This window comes from Melanostigma gelatinosum (genome assembly GCF_949748355.1).
Source record: "Melanostigma gelatinosum genome assembly, chromosome: 7".
In the NCBI taxonomy this organism is placed as follows: Eukaryota; Metazoa; Chordata; class Actinopteri; order Perciformes; family Zoarcidae; genus Melanostigma; species Melanostigma gelatinosum.
This window is the reverse complement of record NC_136640.1, coordinates 24781331-24797917: the sequence shown is the minus strand read 5'-3', so window position 1 is coordinate 24797917 and position 16587 is coordinate 24781331. Positions and strand designations below refer to the sequence as shown.

Genomic DNA, 16587 nt, shown 5'->3' with positions numbered 1-16587 from the left:
TGACTCTCGTTGTGATGGGGAGTCTGATACTGATATGACATAATCCCTTTACGTGTCATAGGATTATTATAACTGTTTCACGGCAAGGCCTTCGTCACTTGCATTTCACACTGTATTTCCCCCCTTAAGGTGGCCTCTGCGGTCACACGGCAGAGCGTTTTATCATAGGAAGCTTTAATGATGCCTGTAGGGGAAACTGGGTCACTGCAGCGGCACTATCACCACCAGTAGCAGCAGAGAGCAGAATCGAGTCAAATCAAGAACTCATTCCACCAAAGGTGAACATGTGGAAAACAACCCTGCGAAGAACGTCTCCGTTGGGCCGGGGCGGGCATTTAACTTCTACCGGGCAGATCATTTAAAAAAGGGGGAAAAAGCTCTAATAAGTCATGTGTGCAGGCTATATGTCCACATTTCCAAAATGAAAAAAAATACCCCCCCCCCCCCCACTGTGTAATCACTCCCCCCTCTCTACTCTAAAACGCTCTATAGAGGGTGAAACACGTGCGTGATGGCGCCCTCTGCAGGCGCTGCTGGATATTGCCCAGAGGAAAGAAACACGTATTTGTCCCCAGAGGAAGATCTCTGGCGACACCAAGCGGACGAACATGGAACCTGCTTTGCTCCGTGGCCTCTCCATCTTCTTTCTTCTCCACGTTGATATAAAATGGTGGTGAAATGACGATGACTTGGTGATGTCTATAATCTTGTTCCATCGTTTGAAAAATAATCTGAGCTCATCAAGGTTTTTGCTGACATTTTCTGAGAGTGAAGTGCTACTATTTTGTGCTTGTGTGTTTTTCATTAAAGCCAATTCCATGGGCTCACATTGTTTCATTAGCTGGTGTGAATGTGGAGGTATCACTGTTGTTACATCCGGTCTTGATCTACATTGTAGTGTGACCGGGCCTAATGTTGGAAATAAGATACTATGGTTCGTGTTTAATGGTGTAGTTATTATTAATATATTAGTACAATGAAGCTGTTGACCTATGCAGCCCTCCATGCTTGTCACACAGCTGGTTTATGACTAGTACGTTCAATGGCGCAACTACATGAATAGTGATGAAATGCTAAAATTAAATTAAGCTTAAAAACGGGCCCTGGCTGTGGACACATTTATTGGGTTAGGAGTAGGGGGTGTTTGGGGGAATTGTCAGCATCGCGAGGATGTTTGATCATCAGTTTCTCATTAAATACTAACAATAGTGTTCCTTGCGCACAATTTGTGCGTTTTGTGCTAGATTTCATTGAGATCGTTAGTGATTGGTGCACGCTGTATCTGGGGCAGCTGGGGGCGCGCAGGAAGCTGCAAAATGTTGCGCGTTCAAGGCAGAAAAAAAATTCGGAGTCTGCGCAGTTCCGTTGTTCTCGACACTCCGAACTTTCGGGAGAACCGACGGAGGAAGGAGGGGAGGGAGAGAACAACGCCATTTTTCCTGGTAATTATTTTCAACATATTCAGCGTTTTTTAACACCGCACAACGCGAAGGATTCTCGATAACAGACCGCGCGCGTGATTTATCGCAGCAATGCGTGAAACAATGATAGCTCCGATGCGAAAAAAAAGAGCGTAGCACCGGAGCAAGCAGACATCTCGTACGCGAGCTCGACTACCAATAGTTGTGTAGCGTTTGCTGTTAGTCGGCGCACAAACACAACACGCCGCGTTGTAGACGCGCGTTCAAATCGTCGATAAATCCACGTATGTTTTCCGAAACTCGCCGTGGATTCCCGTGTTACAGTTTTAACGTAACGCAGTGTGGTGTTAGCGCACAGCGATGGCGGAATCGGTCAGGGCTGCTCCTTGTGTGAGCCGCCAGGCACGAGCAGCAGGGGGAGAGGCAGGCACGAGCTCAACAAAGACGGGAAGATCACAGCTGATTAGCTCAGACGGTCCACGTGGTCGGAGCAAACGATTTAAATCATCTCGTATTAAGTTATTCTAATTAATTATTGACTTGTTCATATCGTATACATTTTGACTTCATGCATTAACGTTATACTGGCGTGTGAATGGCTAAGTTGGAGACCAATAAAAAAGAAAATGTGGAAAATAATACAACTAATGTTGCATTAATGCGAGAAGCTTGACGAACAAGGTATTTTGGGTTCAAATTGATTTATTAGGTTGAAACCCCTTGATATGTACCATTTATTTCCTTCAATAACTGTTTGAGTAGAGATTAAAAAAACACTATAATTCAGATACCAAATGTATTATTTACATTTTAAATAGCTTTGGCTCATAAAGAAGAAGAACAGAATGATTCAAACTTCCATTTAGTCGATGTCCCCACAGTGTTGCCTGTGCGGGGACAATACTGTTTGAACTTGGATGTTGAATTTGTTTTCCAGTTCTGAAAAGTGCACGTGACCATCAGTCGTTATTGAAGCACATCGGGGCAACTGGGCTCTTAATATTTAGAGTTGGTGCTTATTTCTTTGGGCCCTCTGCAGTCTACTCTGGTTACATTAAAGAGGGTTAAACTGAGATCTGTCAGTCCACATGTTCAGCTGATATTCCAATAGTGCTAACTAACACGACACCAAACTTCTATTTCTATCACCTATTTAGATGCGAGGCTTCTAGTTTATTTTACCAGTGACTGCTGATTTCTTCTGTTCTTATTCAACTGTTGCTCAGAGGGACCTTTGTCTCTTTCAGTCGTCAGTCTGCTTGAACCATTGTACAGTGTTGTGTTCTCCCTGTACTCAGATGACTCAATGCAATGATGACTTTCTGCAAGCTACAATCATGAAACACCTTTCAGACATACTGTATAGAATGGACACAATTAAGTTTTAATCAAATCTTTCCTCTAAAAAGTGGCTTTATAGATGGAATGCTTGTCACCAAGCAATATAAAAGATTACTCGTCTTTGGGTGGAATTCCAAATAAGGTATTTTTTACTATACAATCCACAACCAGCAGTGTAGGACATGCCTGTGAAAACAACATTACTTCTGTTTCTTTGGGATTTTCAAATCACACTATTTGTGTTGTTCTGTGTTTTTTCTATTCCAGCCATGGCGTGTTTTTTTTCACATTGTGGTGAATTGAGTTTTTTCACATTGTCAAGGTAAAGACCACCCAAACCGAGACCAGGTTGCGACTGAGACAGAGTCATGACCAAGAGTCCCACACTGCATGACTCGCCTACGATACAATGTGGAACATGCACAGCAGAGGCACTCCTCAAATTGATCTGGTACAGCCACATTCTCCTAAAAACACCCACAAAAAACACATGACTATTCCTCTGAGAGACCAAACAATTCATAAAATCTTCTAAAAAAAATTCACTAACAACAAGCCTAGTTTTAAATGAGGTAATTTTTTAAATGCACAGCTAAATCTAGAAAATAGAACAGCTAATGCCAACAGTCAACATTTAAAAAGCAGAAAAGCTGCAAATACCTGAGATGTATTGAAGCCCGGGGACTCGTTCAATTACAAGTATAAAATAAAGGAAGTCATTGTGAGGCACAGGAACCAGTTGTGTTCTGGATCGGCCTTGTAATGAAACAAATGGATCTCTTTGTCTAAACCAGAGTGAAATAATGCATGAGATGAGGTAGAGACTTTGAAAAAGCGGTCTTGAGATCTAGACCGATGTACATGACTCCAACTCTGGTGTTAGGATCAGATGTCGGGACTTTGGAGGCGTTGGTGCACATGTTACTGCTTCTAGTGGAGTATGAGGGCATCGCTGTGACTCAGCTCAAAAGATATCAAGCAGTAAATCTGTGTCTGTAATCTACATTATGTAGGGCCCGTTTTCACCTTTAGTCATCAGTGGCACTCGTGTGACAAGAGCATCAGTATAGTACTGTCTGAATTCATTTGTTTTACCGAGTCTGGAGAAATCCTTTTTGAGCTGACGAATTTATGACCCCTTTAAATTATCTGAAGGATGTCGAGGTGTGTTTAGCACCCGCTACCGACTTCCTTTTCCCTACTTTTTGTTATTTAAAAGTTGTGCAATCTTGGCTCTGAAAAACGCTTTTATTTATCTTTATAAAAAAAATGTTGCACTTGAATACTGTTTTATACTGCCACCAAGTGTCGGACAACATGCCCCACAGGGCAGAAACCACATTGTATTTGTTATTTAAATGTCCTGTGTTTATAGATGAAATTGTTCATTTCACTGGTAATCGTAATAATAAAGAAAATAATGTTTATTTATATATCTTCATTTGGCAGATTTTGGCAGCAACATTTTTAGAAAAACAACAAAAAAAGTTAGTTTGAAAGTACAGGTGCAAACCTGTCAGTTTCAGAGTGTCACCAAAAAGCATGTTCATAGTTTACTATTTTCTGACCAATTTTACTCCTAAAGAGCCAATTTTCTAAGTGGGCTGGCCTTTAGGCTTTAGACTTCAGAGTTTTCAGGCTGCAGGCCACTTTCCTTTCATTGTTGTAGTAATGTTAGCACGTTGGTGATCGGCATCAGCTGTTGAGCGTATAAGAGCGCGTGTCAAGTTTTACTGGTTGGATGTTACTCAGGGCTATCTGTAGAGACTGTAGTGGCTGCTGTCAGTCATTACCCTCAGCCCCTCACATTTCAATATGACACAGCATTCCTCAGCTAAGAGAAGACATCTGCATGTCCTTTTTTTATATAAATATATATAACGCTGTCACTCTGTGCACACAGTTGATGTCAGTTGTCACTGATGGAACATAATTCTTCTAATATTTGAGTTTAAAAAAAAAGCTGCGTCTGGTCTATTTGAAACAGCATTTCAGTTTCTGATTAAATTTTACTACATTATTGAAGGAACAGAAATAAATCCACTGAAGGCTGTTGATCCAAGTAGTTGTACATTAAATATCCACTGTATGTTAACCTTTAAATGCCCAAACACATTATTACCAGACCAGGTTGTGACCAGGTTGTGATCTAACAATGTCTACGTCTTTAATCTCTATATATTTCTCTTCAAATATGTTGTAAAACATCTGCAGTTGCTGGGCCTGTGTTTTGTCCCCATCAGATTAAAGCTGAACAAATCTATTTAACATGTAATGTAGGCTACAGTCAGATGTCGCCCCTTTGTCATCCGTTTAGGAAACGTAAGTCTGGTAAATGAATTAAAGAACAACAGGACCCTGTTCATTCAGCTGACTCAGGCACAGGGTGCACTGAAGCAGCCAACACTGAGGAGCCTTTCAAAGGAGAGAGAAACTCACTCTACACCAAAAGATTACACAGAGGGTCTCCCTTTTAGAGAACATAAAAAGCTTTTTCCCCTTAATGCAACACAGAGCTATGCAATTGTCAAGCACATACATTGGATGGATTTCAGTCACTTGAATGTAGGCTACTTGAAGTGAGCACTGTGCAGCTGTGTTATCTTGGAAAATAGATGAATCTGAACCGAATCAGCAGATAAATGACTCGGACCGGGCGTAAAAATGCTTGATCGGGACATCCCTACTTAGTATAATATATTATTCTCATATATAATATATGTTATCATATATTCATAGTAAAAAGCACTGCAGTAAAGTAACGATGGTCCCAAGTTTGGACAAGTGTATAGTAGAGTGAAACATTTGGTATATTGCGTGCTTGAGAATCAGAGCTCTTCTGTTGACTTAAAGTTACTCAGTTCATCTTTTAACATTGTGTTTTCTTCTTCTTGCTTTTCTCTTCCCTCAACCTCGCTGTCTCTCATTCGTTGCAGGTGTCTTCAGTCCAGACTGGCAGGTGGATCAGAACCAGACACACCTGGCATTTAGAGTCGGCTACAAACTGAGTTGTAGTAGGCCGTCGGAGGAGGAGGAGGAGGAAGAGGAGACGGTGGAGCCATGTCGGCCTCTTGGCGTGAGGACGATGAAGAGTTTAAGGCGGGAGGAGTGAGAGGAGGGTCGAGACTCAAACCCAGGTTCTCCTTCAATGAGGTGAAACAGCTGCTGGAGGCGGTGAAGAGGAACAGATGCATCATCCTCAGTGAGTAGGAGTGTGTGTGTGTGTTGGCTTTAGGAAGGAGATTATCTTTACTCATTTGGTTTGGCTGGATCTTTGGGGTTGAGCTTGTAGAAAGCGCTTTACTCACAGTATACTAGTTATTACTAAGCTTAATATCATCGGCCTTGGATAAAAAAGGAGATGTGATTGTGTTATTGCCTGACCCTCGGACAGGGTTTCCACGGTCAATTCATTCCTGGAAAAGGTACAAAATGAGAAGGTGTTTCCCAGGTCTGGGAGCCCCACCGTGTGTGCCTCTTGTTGACCGGACGTCTCCACCCCCACCAAGCGTTGGAGGAGCGTCAGATGTCAGTTACCTAACAGTGTTTCTGCCGAAAAATGACTGACTGGATGCCAGAAATAATTCCTACGTCTCATTTTGTACGACGGTGCATTAGGGCCGTTGTATGTAAAAAATACATAATTATGGCACCAGTGAAGGGGGTTATATTCCAAGAAAAAACTCTGAGATTAAAGTAATACATTTACAAAAAACCTCATTGCTTCACTTGGTTGGATCAACCTCATACCATCGTTTAACACTGGTTACGTGAGCCTTCCATGCAAGTGCATATTGTGTTGTAGTACTCTCCATCCATCCATTCTCATCTGCTTATCCAGGGTCAGTTCACAGGAGCAGCAGGCTATTCCAGATGTCTCTAAGGACATAATCCACCATAATCAGTTGTTCAACACATGCGTCACTCAGAGGCCAACGCTTGTTTAGGAGCTTTTTCACAGAATATTCTACTACTCACCCGGCTCTGTCATTTTGATTTGTAGTTATTTTTCATTTTACGTACAACGGGCCTAACACGCCGTCATAATTTCAGACAAAATGACTCCCCGTTAAAGCAGATTTCTTATTTGCCTCCTTTACCAATTCATATCTCGCCAGAATGCTTGAAAGCGTCAGCGAAATTGCTCGGCTTTTATTGGCAGACAATGTACTGTGTACAGTAAGCCTGCAACTAAGGACTATTTGTTTATCGATTATGTTCTGATTATTCTAGTAAAGGTGCGTGATACGAGTTTGGGAGCATTTCGATTGCCTCTCAACACAGTGACGCCTGCTATCAGTGCTCTGGATGTAGTGTGGTTCCTCTTTATTCCTTTGGTTTGCTAATAACAACCCGAACCTCTACAATTTCATTTTCCACCTTTTTAGTCAAGTAATGCAATACTATAATAGAATATGATAACTCAATAGCACAATACAAGACTATAATGTAACTAGAAAGATAACATAATAAATGTATATTATTACATGATATGTGAGTGTCTGAAGTTCATTTTAGAAGATGAAAATAACATATTTGAGATTATCAATATTTGTGACATAAAAGTATATGACATCCGTGTTGGAGCCATAATGTAGTTTTGTTGTTTTTATTTTGTCTTTGAGGGAAACGCATGCAGTTCTGACATTGAACAGTGGGTGGCACATGAACTTAAATGTGCATATATGTAAGTGCCTGGTAATGAGGACCAGGTGTGTGTGTGGATGGGAAGCTCACAGTTTTTGACTGTGTTATCGTGTCAAGGTATCGTGTCCAAGTAACGTATCCTGTATTGTGTTACGGTGCCAATATGTATTTAGATAAAAGGATCAACGGATCTAAAGAAAGACAGCGCATTGGACATTGAAATGTTTGTGGAACACGCGTCCGAACAAGTTCACCCGTTCACCCCCACCGTGACTTTAATATGTAAAAATGGATATTGTTAAAGTTACTACAATCCGTATAAAGACTCATTGTCTGCGTGCCCTGGAACAGGGGGGGGGGGGGACAAATGGATTCATAATCTATTATGTCGCTCCAGCCCCAGTGTACACGATTCTGAGTGCGTGTAAGATGTTTCGTTTTATAGAACTGATGACGTCTCTCCCTGTAGGGAAGTTCAACCAAGGAGTGTCTGCTGAAGCCAAGAAACAGACCTGGGCTGAAATCACCAATCAGATAAACAGTCTGGGAGAGAATCACAGAGAGGTTTGTCTACTTCTAGTCATGTTAGTGGTAATTCACAGGCTATTCATTCTTTTATTTTTACGATTTAAAGTTACGGTATATTCTTGGACATAATTTAGTGTTTTTTATAGATGCAAAGATTTGTCTGTTTGGAACAACTTGCATTTGTCACCAGGTTATGCCTGATCCTTCCTTCTCAGATCCTTTTATTTGAATTACCGTACTTTCCGGACTATAGAGCGCACCGGTATATAGGCCGCACCAGCTGATTTTTAACAGAATAAAGAATTTGTACATAGATAAGCTGCACTGGTCTATAAGCCGCAGGTGTCCCTGTTGAACAGCAAGATGCTTTTAACAGTACCGTACTAAAGTTGTCTTCTTCTATGAACATCATAACATGTTGCTAGCTTCTAAGCTAATTTTAACATTACGGCCAATGGGGAAATGCTAACCGCGATTAGCATTAGCGAATATATAATATATCTTTGTACATCTTTTCATGCAGACATACTTGCATTACAGACTAAGGTCTCTCACGGCTACCAAACGAAAAGCAATGAGGCAATAACTGTTGTTGCTCATAGCTCTGAATAGCTGTTGTTGCCAAGCCAGTTAGCTGTAAGTGCTATTCAGAGCTATGAGCAACGTCGACACGCTGCATGAGAAGATCAGCTTTTTCTCAAGTCTGCCAGTGGATCCTAACAGCGCGGAACAGTGTGACAGAATCCACCATCACCAAGGGCTTCCGAAAGTCTGGGATAGTACTAGATTAAGGGGACAGCGTAATGCGTGTTTTTGTGTGCGTGTTTTTGAGGTTTGCAATATAACTCTGCTGTCCGGAGTCTGCATTTGGGTCCTTGAACACACCACATCATGAACCGGGGCAAATCCGCCCCTGAGCTTGCGTTGTCATCCTCATTACGCTGTCCCCTTAATCTCGTACTATCCCAACCTTTCAGAACCCGTTGGTGAAGGTGGATTCTGTCACACTGTTCCGAGCTGTTAGGATCCACTGGCAGACTTGAGAAAAAGCTGATCTTCTCTGCTCATAGCTCTGAATAGCATTTACGGCTAACTGGCTTGCTGCTGTTAGACTGGAACCGGAAGTTGCGGTTGTTGTTGTGGCGGAGAAAAGCTACGAAAAAATCCGTATATAAAGCGCACCGGACTATAAGCCGACGCCTCAAAGCGTGGGGTAAAAAGTAGCGGCTTATAGTCCGAAAAGTACGGTATTTATTGAAGCCTTTTAAAGGTAAAATTGTCTGTTTAATTCAATAGAGAAACAGCCCAAATTAGAAAAATAAGAGATTTGAAACATTTGTTCCGTCCTGTTGACCATCTCACGACCCCTCAGATTTATCTTGTGAATCCTTGGGGGCCCCAGAGGATGAAGGATTAGCACTTCTAGTAGTGTTACTTTTTGGATGAATCAGTTTGTGTCAGTGACAGACTGTTTTAAAAGGAGGTTTAATTGTCTCACAGGTGCGTCAGATCATGAAGAAATGGGCGGACCTCAAATGTGATGGAAAGCGACGCGCCTTAGCCCTCCGGGGCCCCAACGGCAGCAACACGCGGAAGAAGAACCTGGGCCCCGTGGAGAGGATGGTCAACAAGATACTCATGATGAGTCCTCGAGGGGGTGAGGACATGCAGGCCGAGAGCGTGTGAAATCTAAATGGTATTTATGGTGAATGTACTGTATGGGCGGGCCTTCGATGTGAAAGCCTCACTACATAGTGGAATGAGGCATAAGACAGATTTTGATATTAAAGGTTTTCCATTGAAGTGTGTCGATGGCGATCGGAACGCCCCCAGTTTGGAGAACTGCCATCTACTGTAGGTATTACCAAAGATGACTCGTTACAAGCTCCGCCCATGGTTTGAAAGTGTTCACACTTCCTGTCTGCTAAGCGGGCGAGTGCGTGTTTGCCTCTCTCCACCTCGTTTGGAAGTGTTGTGAACATCGTGTGGATGGATGAAAGCAGACTGGCTTATATTTCCGTAATGTATTTAGATTTTTCTTTTGCTAACTTTAGTTATTTACACAGCTAACGGCCATGTCTAGCATTCAGGAAGTTTGTTACCTCGTGCGATCTAGAACATTAGTTGTCAGATCTCACAAGAGTTTGTTGCTGAGACAGAAGTTCAATTTCTCCTGATTTGTGTTGGAAAACTTCGATTTTAGTGTCAGGATGTTTGGAAGGTCAGAGGCTTGTGAAAATAAATGAATAAATATTTACTTTGGTGACCATTGAGCAAAAGAATTGGTCATAATCTGTGTTCACATTCACGTCTCCCATTAGAGTTAATTGCCGAAATTCCAATTCAGCAGCATAGAGAGACTGTTTCTTTTCTTATTGTGTTTGTGGTTCAACACTGCTGTTGAGGTTTTAACAGCATTGCTTGTTTGCTCCATGTACACCAGCTCAGTCAGAAGACACAGTATTAGAGCTCAATCAGGCTATCGTTAGCTGATACGGTCAGTCAGTCTGCCTTTATACCAGTCCTGCACATCAAACCGGGACGCGCTCAGATCAAACCGCTGTTTTGGTAAAAAAGAACACAACGGTCTTACAAAAAACATACAACAGAATATGGAAATGGCCGGAGGGAAAAGATGGCTCCATAACAGAAAAATCGTTTATTTAAATCAAATGTTCCAAATGAATGAACTACTTTCCGTTTGTTGGTGGTCAGGTGGCGACAGTGATGTGGAATTTGGCGAAGACGAAGACTTTTCAAAGCTTTACGGTAAAGGCCCGCCCATCAACCCTCCCTCCTATTCCTACCTCAGCCTGACGGACAGTTCCCTTTCTGTACCCGGAGGAGCCCCCTACGACATGTCTCCTCTCTCCTCACCAGAGAAGGAACCTGGTGGTGAGTACAGCTGGATAATAACAAATGCACAGTGACAGGCCAGGACATTCTTCTTGTGTCCACTGATGTGAAAAGACACCCAATATCTTAACATCATGTACCAAAGTGGCTGCTAGAGTGAGCTGTCACTGCCTTTAACATTTGTAGTGCCTTAAAGGGATAGTACAGATTTTTTTGAAGTGGGGTTGTATGAAGTAATTATCCATAGTGGGCATATTAAATAGTAGATGGCGGTTGGGACGCCTCCAGTTTACAGAAACAGAGAGGAGGGAATTTGTGGTGTATCCGAACTAACCCTTTAAAACACAGAAGTCACAAAGTCATACAGACTAACCGATCGAGACAACGGTAGAACAAATGTCAAAGGAGTGTTTGAGATAACGGCTTCAGTTCTTTGTCAGCAAGGTGGAAACAGATTCAATAGATAGCGTGGACTACTCGGATACAGACTTACAAAATACATGCTGTTGCTCCCTCTGTTAGCAGCAGTACATTGCTTTGCTCACTTGCTGCTTCTCCTGTATGTTTCTCCAAACTGTGGGCGTGCCGACATTCATCTACTGTAGGTAACATGCGAGGACGGCAGTTTGATTTAATGCGTGTTGAATTTCTTTTCTACTATATTGCATTTAGGTTTTGAGGTATTCTACCTTTTGGCATTGCAACATTTCTAACTGCTGCTTGACGATGTTTTGCAGGCGATACTTTCCACTCCTCCTCTGAGTTTGACCTGGCTGACGATGGAGGTAAGACTGCAGTTTAATACAGCCGGTGTTTTCTGTAGTAGTAGTAGTAGCAACTGCCAGGAGACCCAACTAAAAGACCCCACAAATGCTACAGATTTATTATGATTAAATAATGTTACTAATCAGTGTACCTCGAAATAATCGACAAAAGGCTCCGCCCCCGCCGCTACGCAGAGCACTATTTATTCAACGTTTGTCAGTATTGAGCGGGACTCGTGTCCAATTAGCACCACGTTTGAAAAATCACCGCAGCATTACACCCAAGTGTGACGTGGATCGGACCGAAATTCTTTGCTGAATAGTTGGTTACTATACTATGACTTGTTTTTTGACATACTGTAATATGTATAGTTCTGTAGTTTCTTGTGAAAAAGCAAAAACAAATCCATGTTTTAGTTTTGATCGAGTTGCAAGTGATTGTAAAATGGACTGACAGGTTTCCTTGTCCCTCTGTGATCGACCAGATGGTACCGTGGACTATGAAGAAAACGACGACTCCATGTTCTCCTCCTACCCTTCCTCTCTTCCCCCACCCTCCTCAACCTCCCTGGACCCCCTGCCTGTCAACGCCCTGCCGAGGATGAAGCCAGTCCACACCTACTCCCGGAACAGCAGCCAGAGCCACCCCTCCCCCAGACCCTCCTCCTCTGTGGCCGCCACCACCTCGGTTTTCCCTTCCGCGTCTGATTCGGACGCCGCCTCGTCCTCTGCCGCCCCTCCCCCGTCACAGTCCCCACCAAGCTCCAACACGACTGCCTCCTCCCTCCCTGCTCCTTCCTCGTCCTCCACATCTGTCGCAGCCAATACCTGTACCCCTCACCCTGCGCCCCCCTCTTCTTCCATCCAACCAGCTCCTGGTGCTCCCGCTCTCACCGCTGCTGTATCTTCCTCCTCTGCTGCTTCTACTGCGACCTCGTCTTCCAACTCTCACGGACCTTCCCCCTCCTTCTCGGCCCTCCCACCCAACCGCCCCTCCACCTCAGGCTCCAACCTGTCCGACCCTCTCCCGGCCGGAGCGTCCTCCCGCAGGGCCCACGACCATGTGGTGCAGATGGCCTCACAGGGCCTCCAGCAGCAGCGGGCCAGCAGGATGCTCCTGACCTCGGTGTCTCAGTCTCTGGAGATCTTGGCTCAGTCTGTCCAGCTGCTGGTGGAGAGCCAGCAGGAGTTTGTGCAGGAGTCTCTGCTGCTGCAGAGGGAGACTGTGGACATTCTGAGGGATTTCTCCAGCACGGCGCTGACCATGCTGAGAGACAAATCCAACAGCGGACAACTGGCGACACATCATCACCATCCCACTGCACACTTCTGAAAAATGGAGATGGACAAATTAGTAGGTTTTCAAATCAATCAACGGCATGAAACCACAGGCCAAGTGCAGGTGAGTTTTGGCAGTGGGAGCAGATCTCTTGTGATTTAAACATCCATCTTGTTGGTAAGGTCTTGGAGGAGACGGCTGATTTGACATTACTAGCCACTTCGGCTGCTGGACAGAAAGACTCTCCTGAAAACGGGGTGAAATGTTGCCCCAGAGGCACGGACACGTGGAGGTGTTCATGTTGATTCATGTGCCTGGATCAGGTTTGTGTCCTCTACTGATGGTTTGGCGCAGGCTCGTGTGTTTTCCACACTGTAACTAGCATTTTAAAGGAGGTGTTTTGAGCTGCTCAACCCCCCCCCCCCCCTAACTGATTTCCACACAAACAGATCTACTGAGTGTATTTTGTACTTGTTGAGTGCACTGGGACACTTGGTTTAAGCTGAGAGGAAATGAACAAAGTAACTGTAGTATTTGACTGTTTGAATCTCAACTGGAGCAACAGCTGGTTTGGTGTTGTGCTCAAGGGCAGCGCGGCAGGGGCTGTTGAGACAGAGAAGCAAGCTGATGTTGTCCTTATCACAGCTGGATGTGGTCGTGATAAGGACAACGGGAGCATGCAACAACTTTGACAAATTTTATAATAAATCATTTTAACACAATTGATGTTTTGGTAATATTTACGGCTGTTAACAGCTTTCACATGATAAAACAAGTCTATCATGCAGTGGAGGAAGGAAAGCAATTGTTTGGTGTTTAAAATTATTAATGGAATTTCAAGGTGGGACTTTACTACCAACCACATGGTGTAGAATGTTTTTGCCGTTCATTGCAGCTGCCGCACAGAGCTCTGACCGGGTAAACCGGTGAACACTAAGACTAGCCAGCCACCACAAAGCAAGGTTCATTAAATAACGTTGATTTAATGTAGAATAAGCTCGAGCTAACTCCTGCAGAACATTGTCTGACCCCACAATCCTTAACCCGACACCCTGGCAAGCACCACATTTCTGTTTTCTCATGAGCACATGGAGGACTTCAATGTCTGAATTCTTTACGAAATAGCAGTTTATGAAAGATACTGGTGCTATTTACACACACCTGTGCTTTTGTGTTTTAGACGGCAATACACAACCAATAAGATTCAGCGGGGACTGTCTGAATAAACATGTTAGTTAGGGGTGTCACGGATCACAAACCTCACGGTTCGGTTCGGATCACGGTTCAGGAGTCACGGTTCGGATCATTTTTCGGATCAACAAAGAAAAGGGGAGGAGACAAATATAACTTTGCTTTCCATTTATTAAAGAACTTCAAGAACACTTAAAGCAAAGAACTTTGGGCTATAGTCTTACATGAAAACAAAAATATTGAAAATGTCCAATTTGAAACAAAATGAAATAAATAAATAAAAATAATACATTCAAGAATTCTGTTAAGTTTAAGTGCAACATGAGGTATGTTGATATCCTCGTCCTTTCATCAATACTGAGAGAAAGAAACAGCCAGTGAGCTAGCTTCCACTGTTTACACTGAACCGAACTGCTCAGCAACAACTTGGGTCTATGTTTACTTCCTGTCAGGTCATTCAAATACACAATAATGTTACATTACTGTGACATTATTTTCAAAAAGATGAGAATATCTCCATTGTCTGGGGAGAGGGTCGACCTTTCTGTGGTGACTGGAATATTATTGGGCCTGTCTAGCTTCACTCTGATACTTCTGTCAGCACCTGCCCCAGGTGTGTGTCTGTGTGACTCTCACAGAGGGGGCGTGTCTACAGCACCGGACTAAGAATCACTCCGCCGTGGTGAAAGCGGTCTCTGCAGTCTTTTCCTTCTCATAGAGGCCTGGAACAGCTTCACACTGAAGTGGGTGCGTGAGTGGATTTCGTAGCGTGGCTCAAGCATTTTAACCAGATTTAGAAATCCTTTGTTTTCTACACCGGAGTGTCCCCGTCGCTGGCAGACGGGATGGTGTCTCTTCATATGTGTGGACATGCCAATGTTTTGCCGTTGTCGTGTGTCTTTCTCTTTAAATAACGCCTACATACCGTAACGGTTTCGTCCACCACCCTCATCCGTCATTATACGTTACAGGGAAGACAAAATGTTCCCAAACTTGCGACTTAAATGACGCCGCGGCTTCTGACGTTCCTCCGCTCGCCATGACGTCACCGTTAAATGCTTCTAAGCTGCTCCGGTCACGTGAACACACTACTGCTTTATATCTGTTCACTGACACTCTGCATTGATATTCGGGGACTTGTTACTTGAAAAGGAACAGCAGCAGTAGAACTTTATTACACACTATGATGATTACGCTGTGAAAAAAAAAACTCGATTGATCCGCGGTTCACAAGTGATCCGTGACACCACTAATGTTAGTATTATGGAAGTTGTGCTGCCCACAATAGAGGACGTGTTCTCTGTCCAGCTCATAGCATTGTGTTGTGAATCTGCAGACACACCCTTCACTGAACATGCAGCTGGCTCTCTGACTGTCTGCTGTAACACCAGGCTGTGTGATGTTCCCAACAACCAAACCCTGAGAATAAAGACATTATTAAAAGAAGAAAAACCTGCTTGGAGACTATTTCTCTAGATTTTGGGCCGTTTTGTAGAAATGCAAGTTAAAGTATAAGTCTGGTGATATTCTCTATTTGTCGACAAATCGCCGAACAAAAAGACCAAAAGCAACAGTGAACCTATCTACTGAAGTGAGTCATAGAGCTCTGTTGTCCAAAATAGTGTTATGGGATTTGTTGACTGAATTAATCGGGTATGTAAACATTTGAGTGACTTCTTAGTAATGCACCCAGCAGTTGATTTTGTTTTGGCAATGTCCTTATTCCCTCTACATGTCAAGATGCAGCAACAAACACATGCAAGTGTCACACACCTACCGTCAATGCCAGAGCTCATTGGTGATATATCAAGATAGTATATTACAGTAGAGTCCACATTGTATTACCGAAGTTGATGATTTCATTCGACAGATGCCTCATAAGATCTACCCAGACAAGGGATGGAAAGTGGAGAAGAATGCTTCCAGGAAGCAGCTGGCGGTCAGTCCAAAGGTTCTGTCCCTGATGACCAAAATGACAGACTATGAATGGAGGCCGTGAAAATAAACACTTCAGCAGAGAAAACACTGGAGTCCAATCTCCCCCCTTTCACATGCACAGCAACTCAGGTGTCTCTCAGAGACTTTTCTAAACTCACTGTGAACCAGATACACAAAATCCTAAACATATTTTAAGAATATAGTGGGTTCTTTATTAAGTTACTACTTCCTGGTAGTGTTACGGATGTATCAGTATGAGGCTACTGATTCTGTAGACAGAGATATCGCAGTGAGCTCGTCAGACATAAATGAAAAGCACAGCTGGTCCCTTCTCAGGTCTCAGGAGAATCAACATGCTGTCAGGCTGCTAGCTCACTGGGACGTCTGTAACATCCAATGGATCCACTGCTTTGAAAAAATAATTTATCTGTCCACAAGTACGGGAACCCAAAAGCACGACACAGAGACGGCATACAAGTACAGTTTGGTTTACTAGTGTTCATGCAGGGTCAAACCGGGAGGTCAGTCAATAAGGCAAACAAATCCAACAAGGGGCAGGCGGGGTCTGAACAGGCCGAGCACGAATAGTAACGAGGATAACGCTGGAAAGCTTGACAGTAAC

General features: G+C 43.4%; 1 protein-coding gene across 2 annotated transcripts; it reads left to right on the top strand.

The window, feature by feature from the left end:
• The first annotated feature begins 1386 nt into the window (after nt 1–1386).
• LOC306779397 (uncharacterized protein) lies at nt 1387–15419 on the top strand. Of its 2 annotated transcripts, XM_079271290.1 has the most exons (7): nt 1387–1442; nt 5699–5964; nt 7879–7973; nt 9438–9594; nt 10653–10832; nt 11531–11578; nt 12043–15419. In XM_079271290.1, the coding sequence occupies exons 2-7, from the start codon at nt 5823–5825 to the stop codon at nt 12888–12890; spliced, it is 1470 nt and encodes a 489-aa protein (XP_079127416.1). In that variant the 5' UTR covers nt 1387–1442; nt 5699–5822; the 3' UTR covers nt 12891–15419. The 2 variants fall into 2 exon arrangements, with proteins under 2 accessions (XP_079127416.1, XP_079127417.1); XM_079271291.1 differs by lacking the exons at nt 1387–1442; nt 7879–7973 and having other exon boundaries at nt 5843–5964.
• Nucleotides 15420–16587: the final 1168 nt, after the last annotated feature.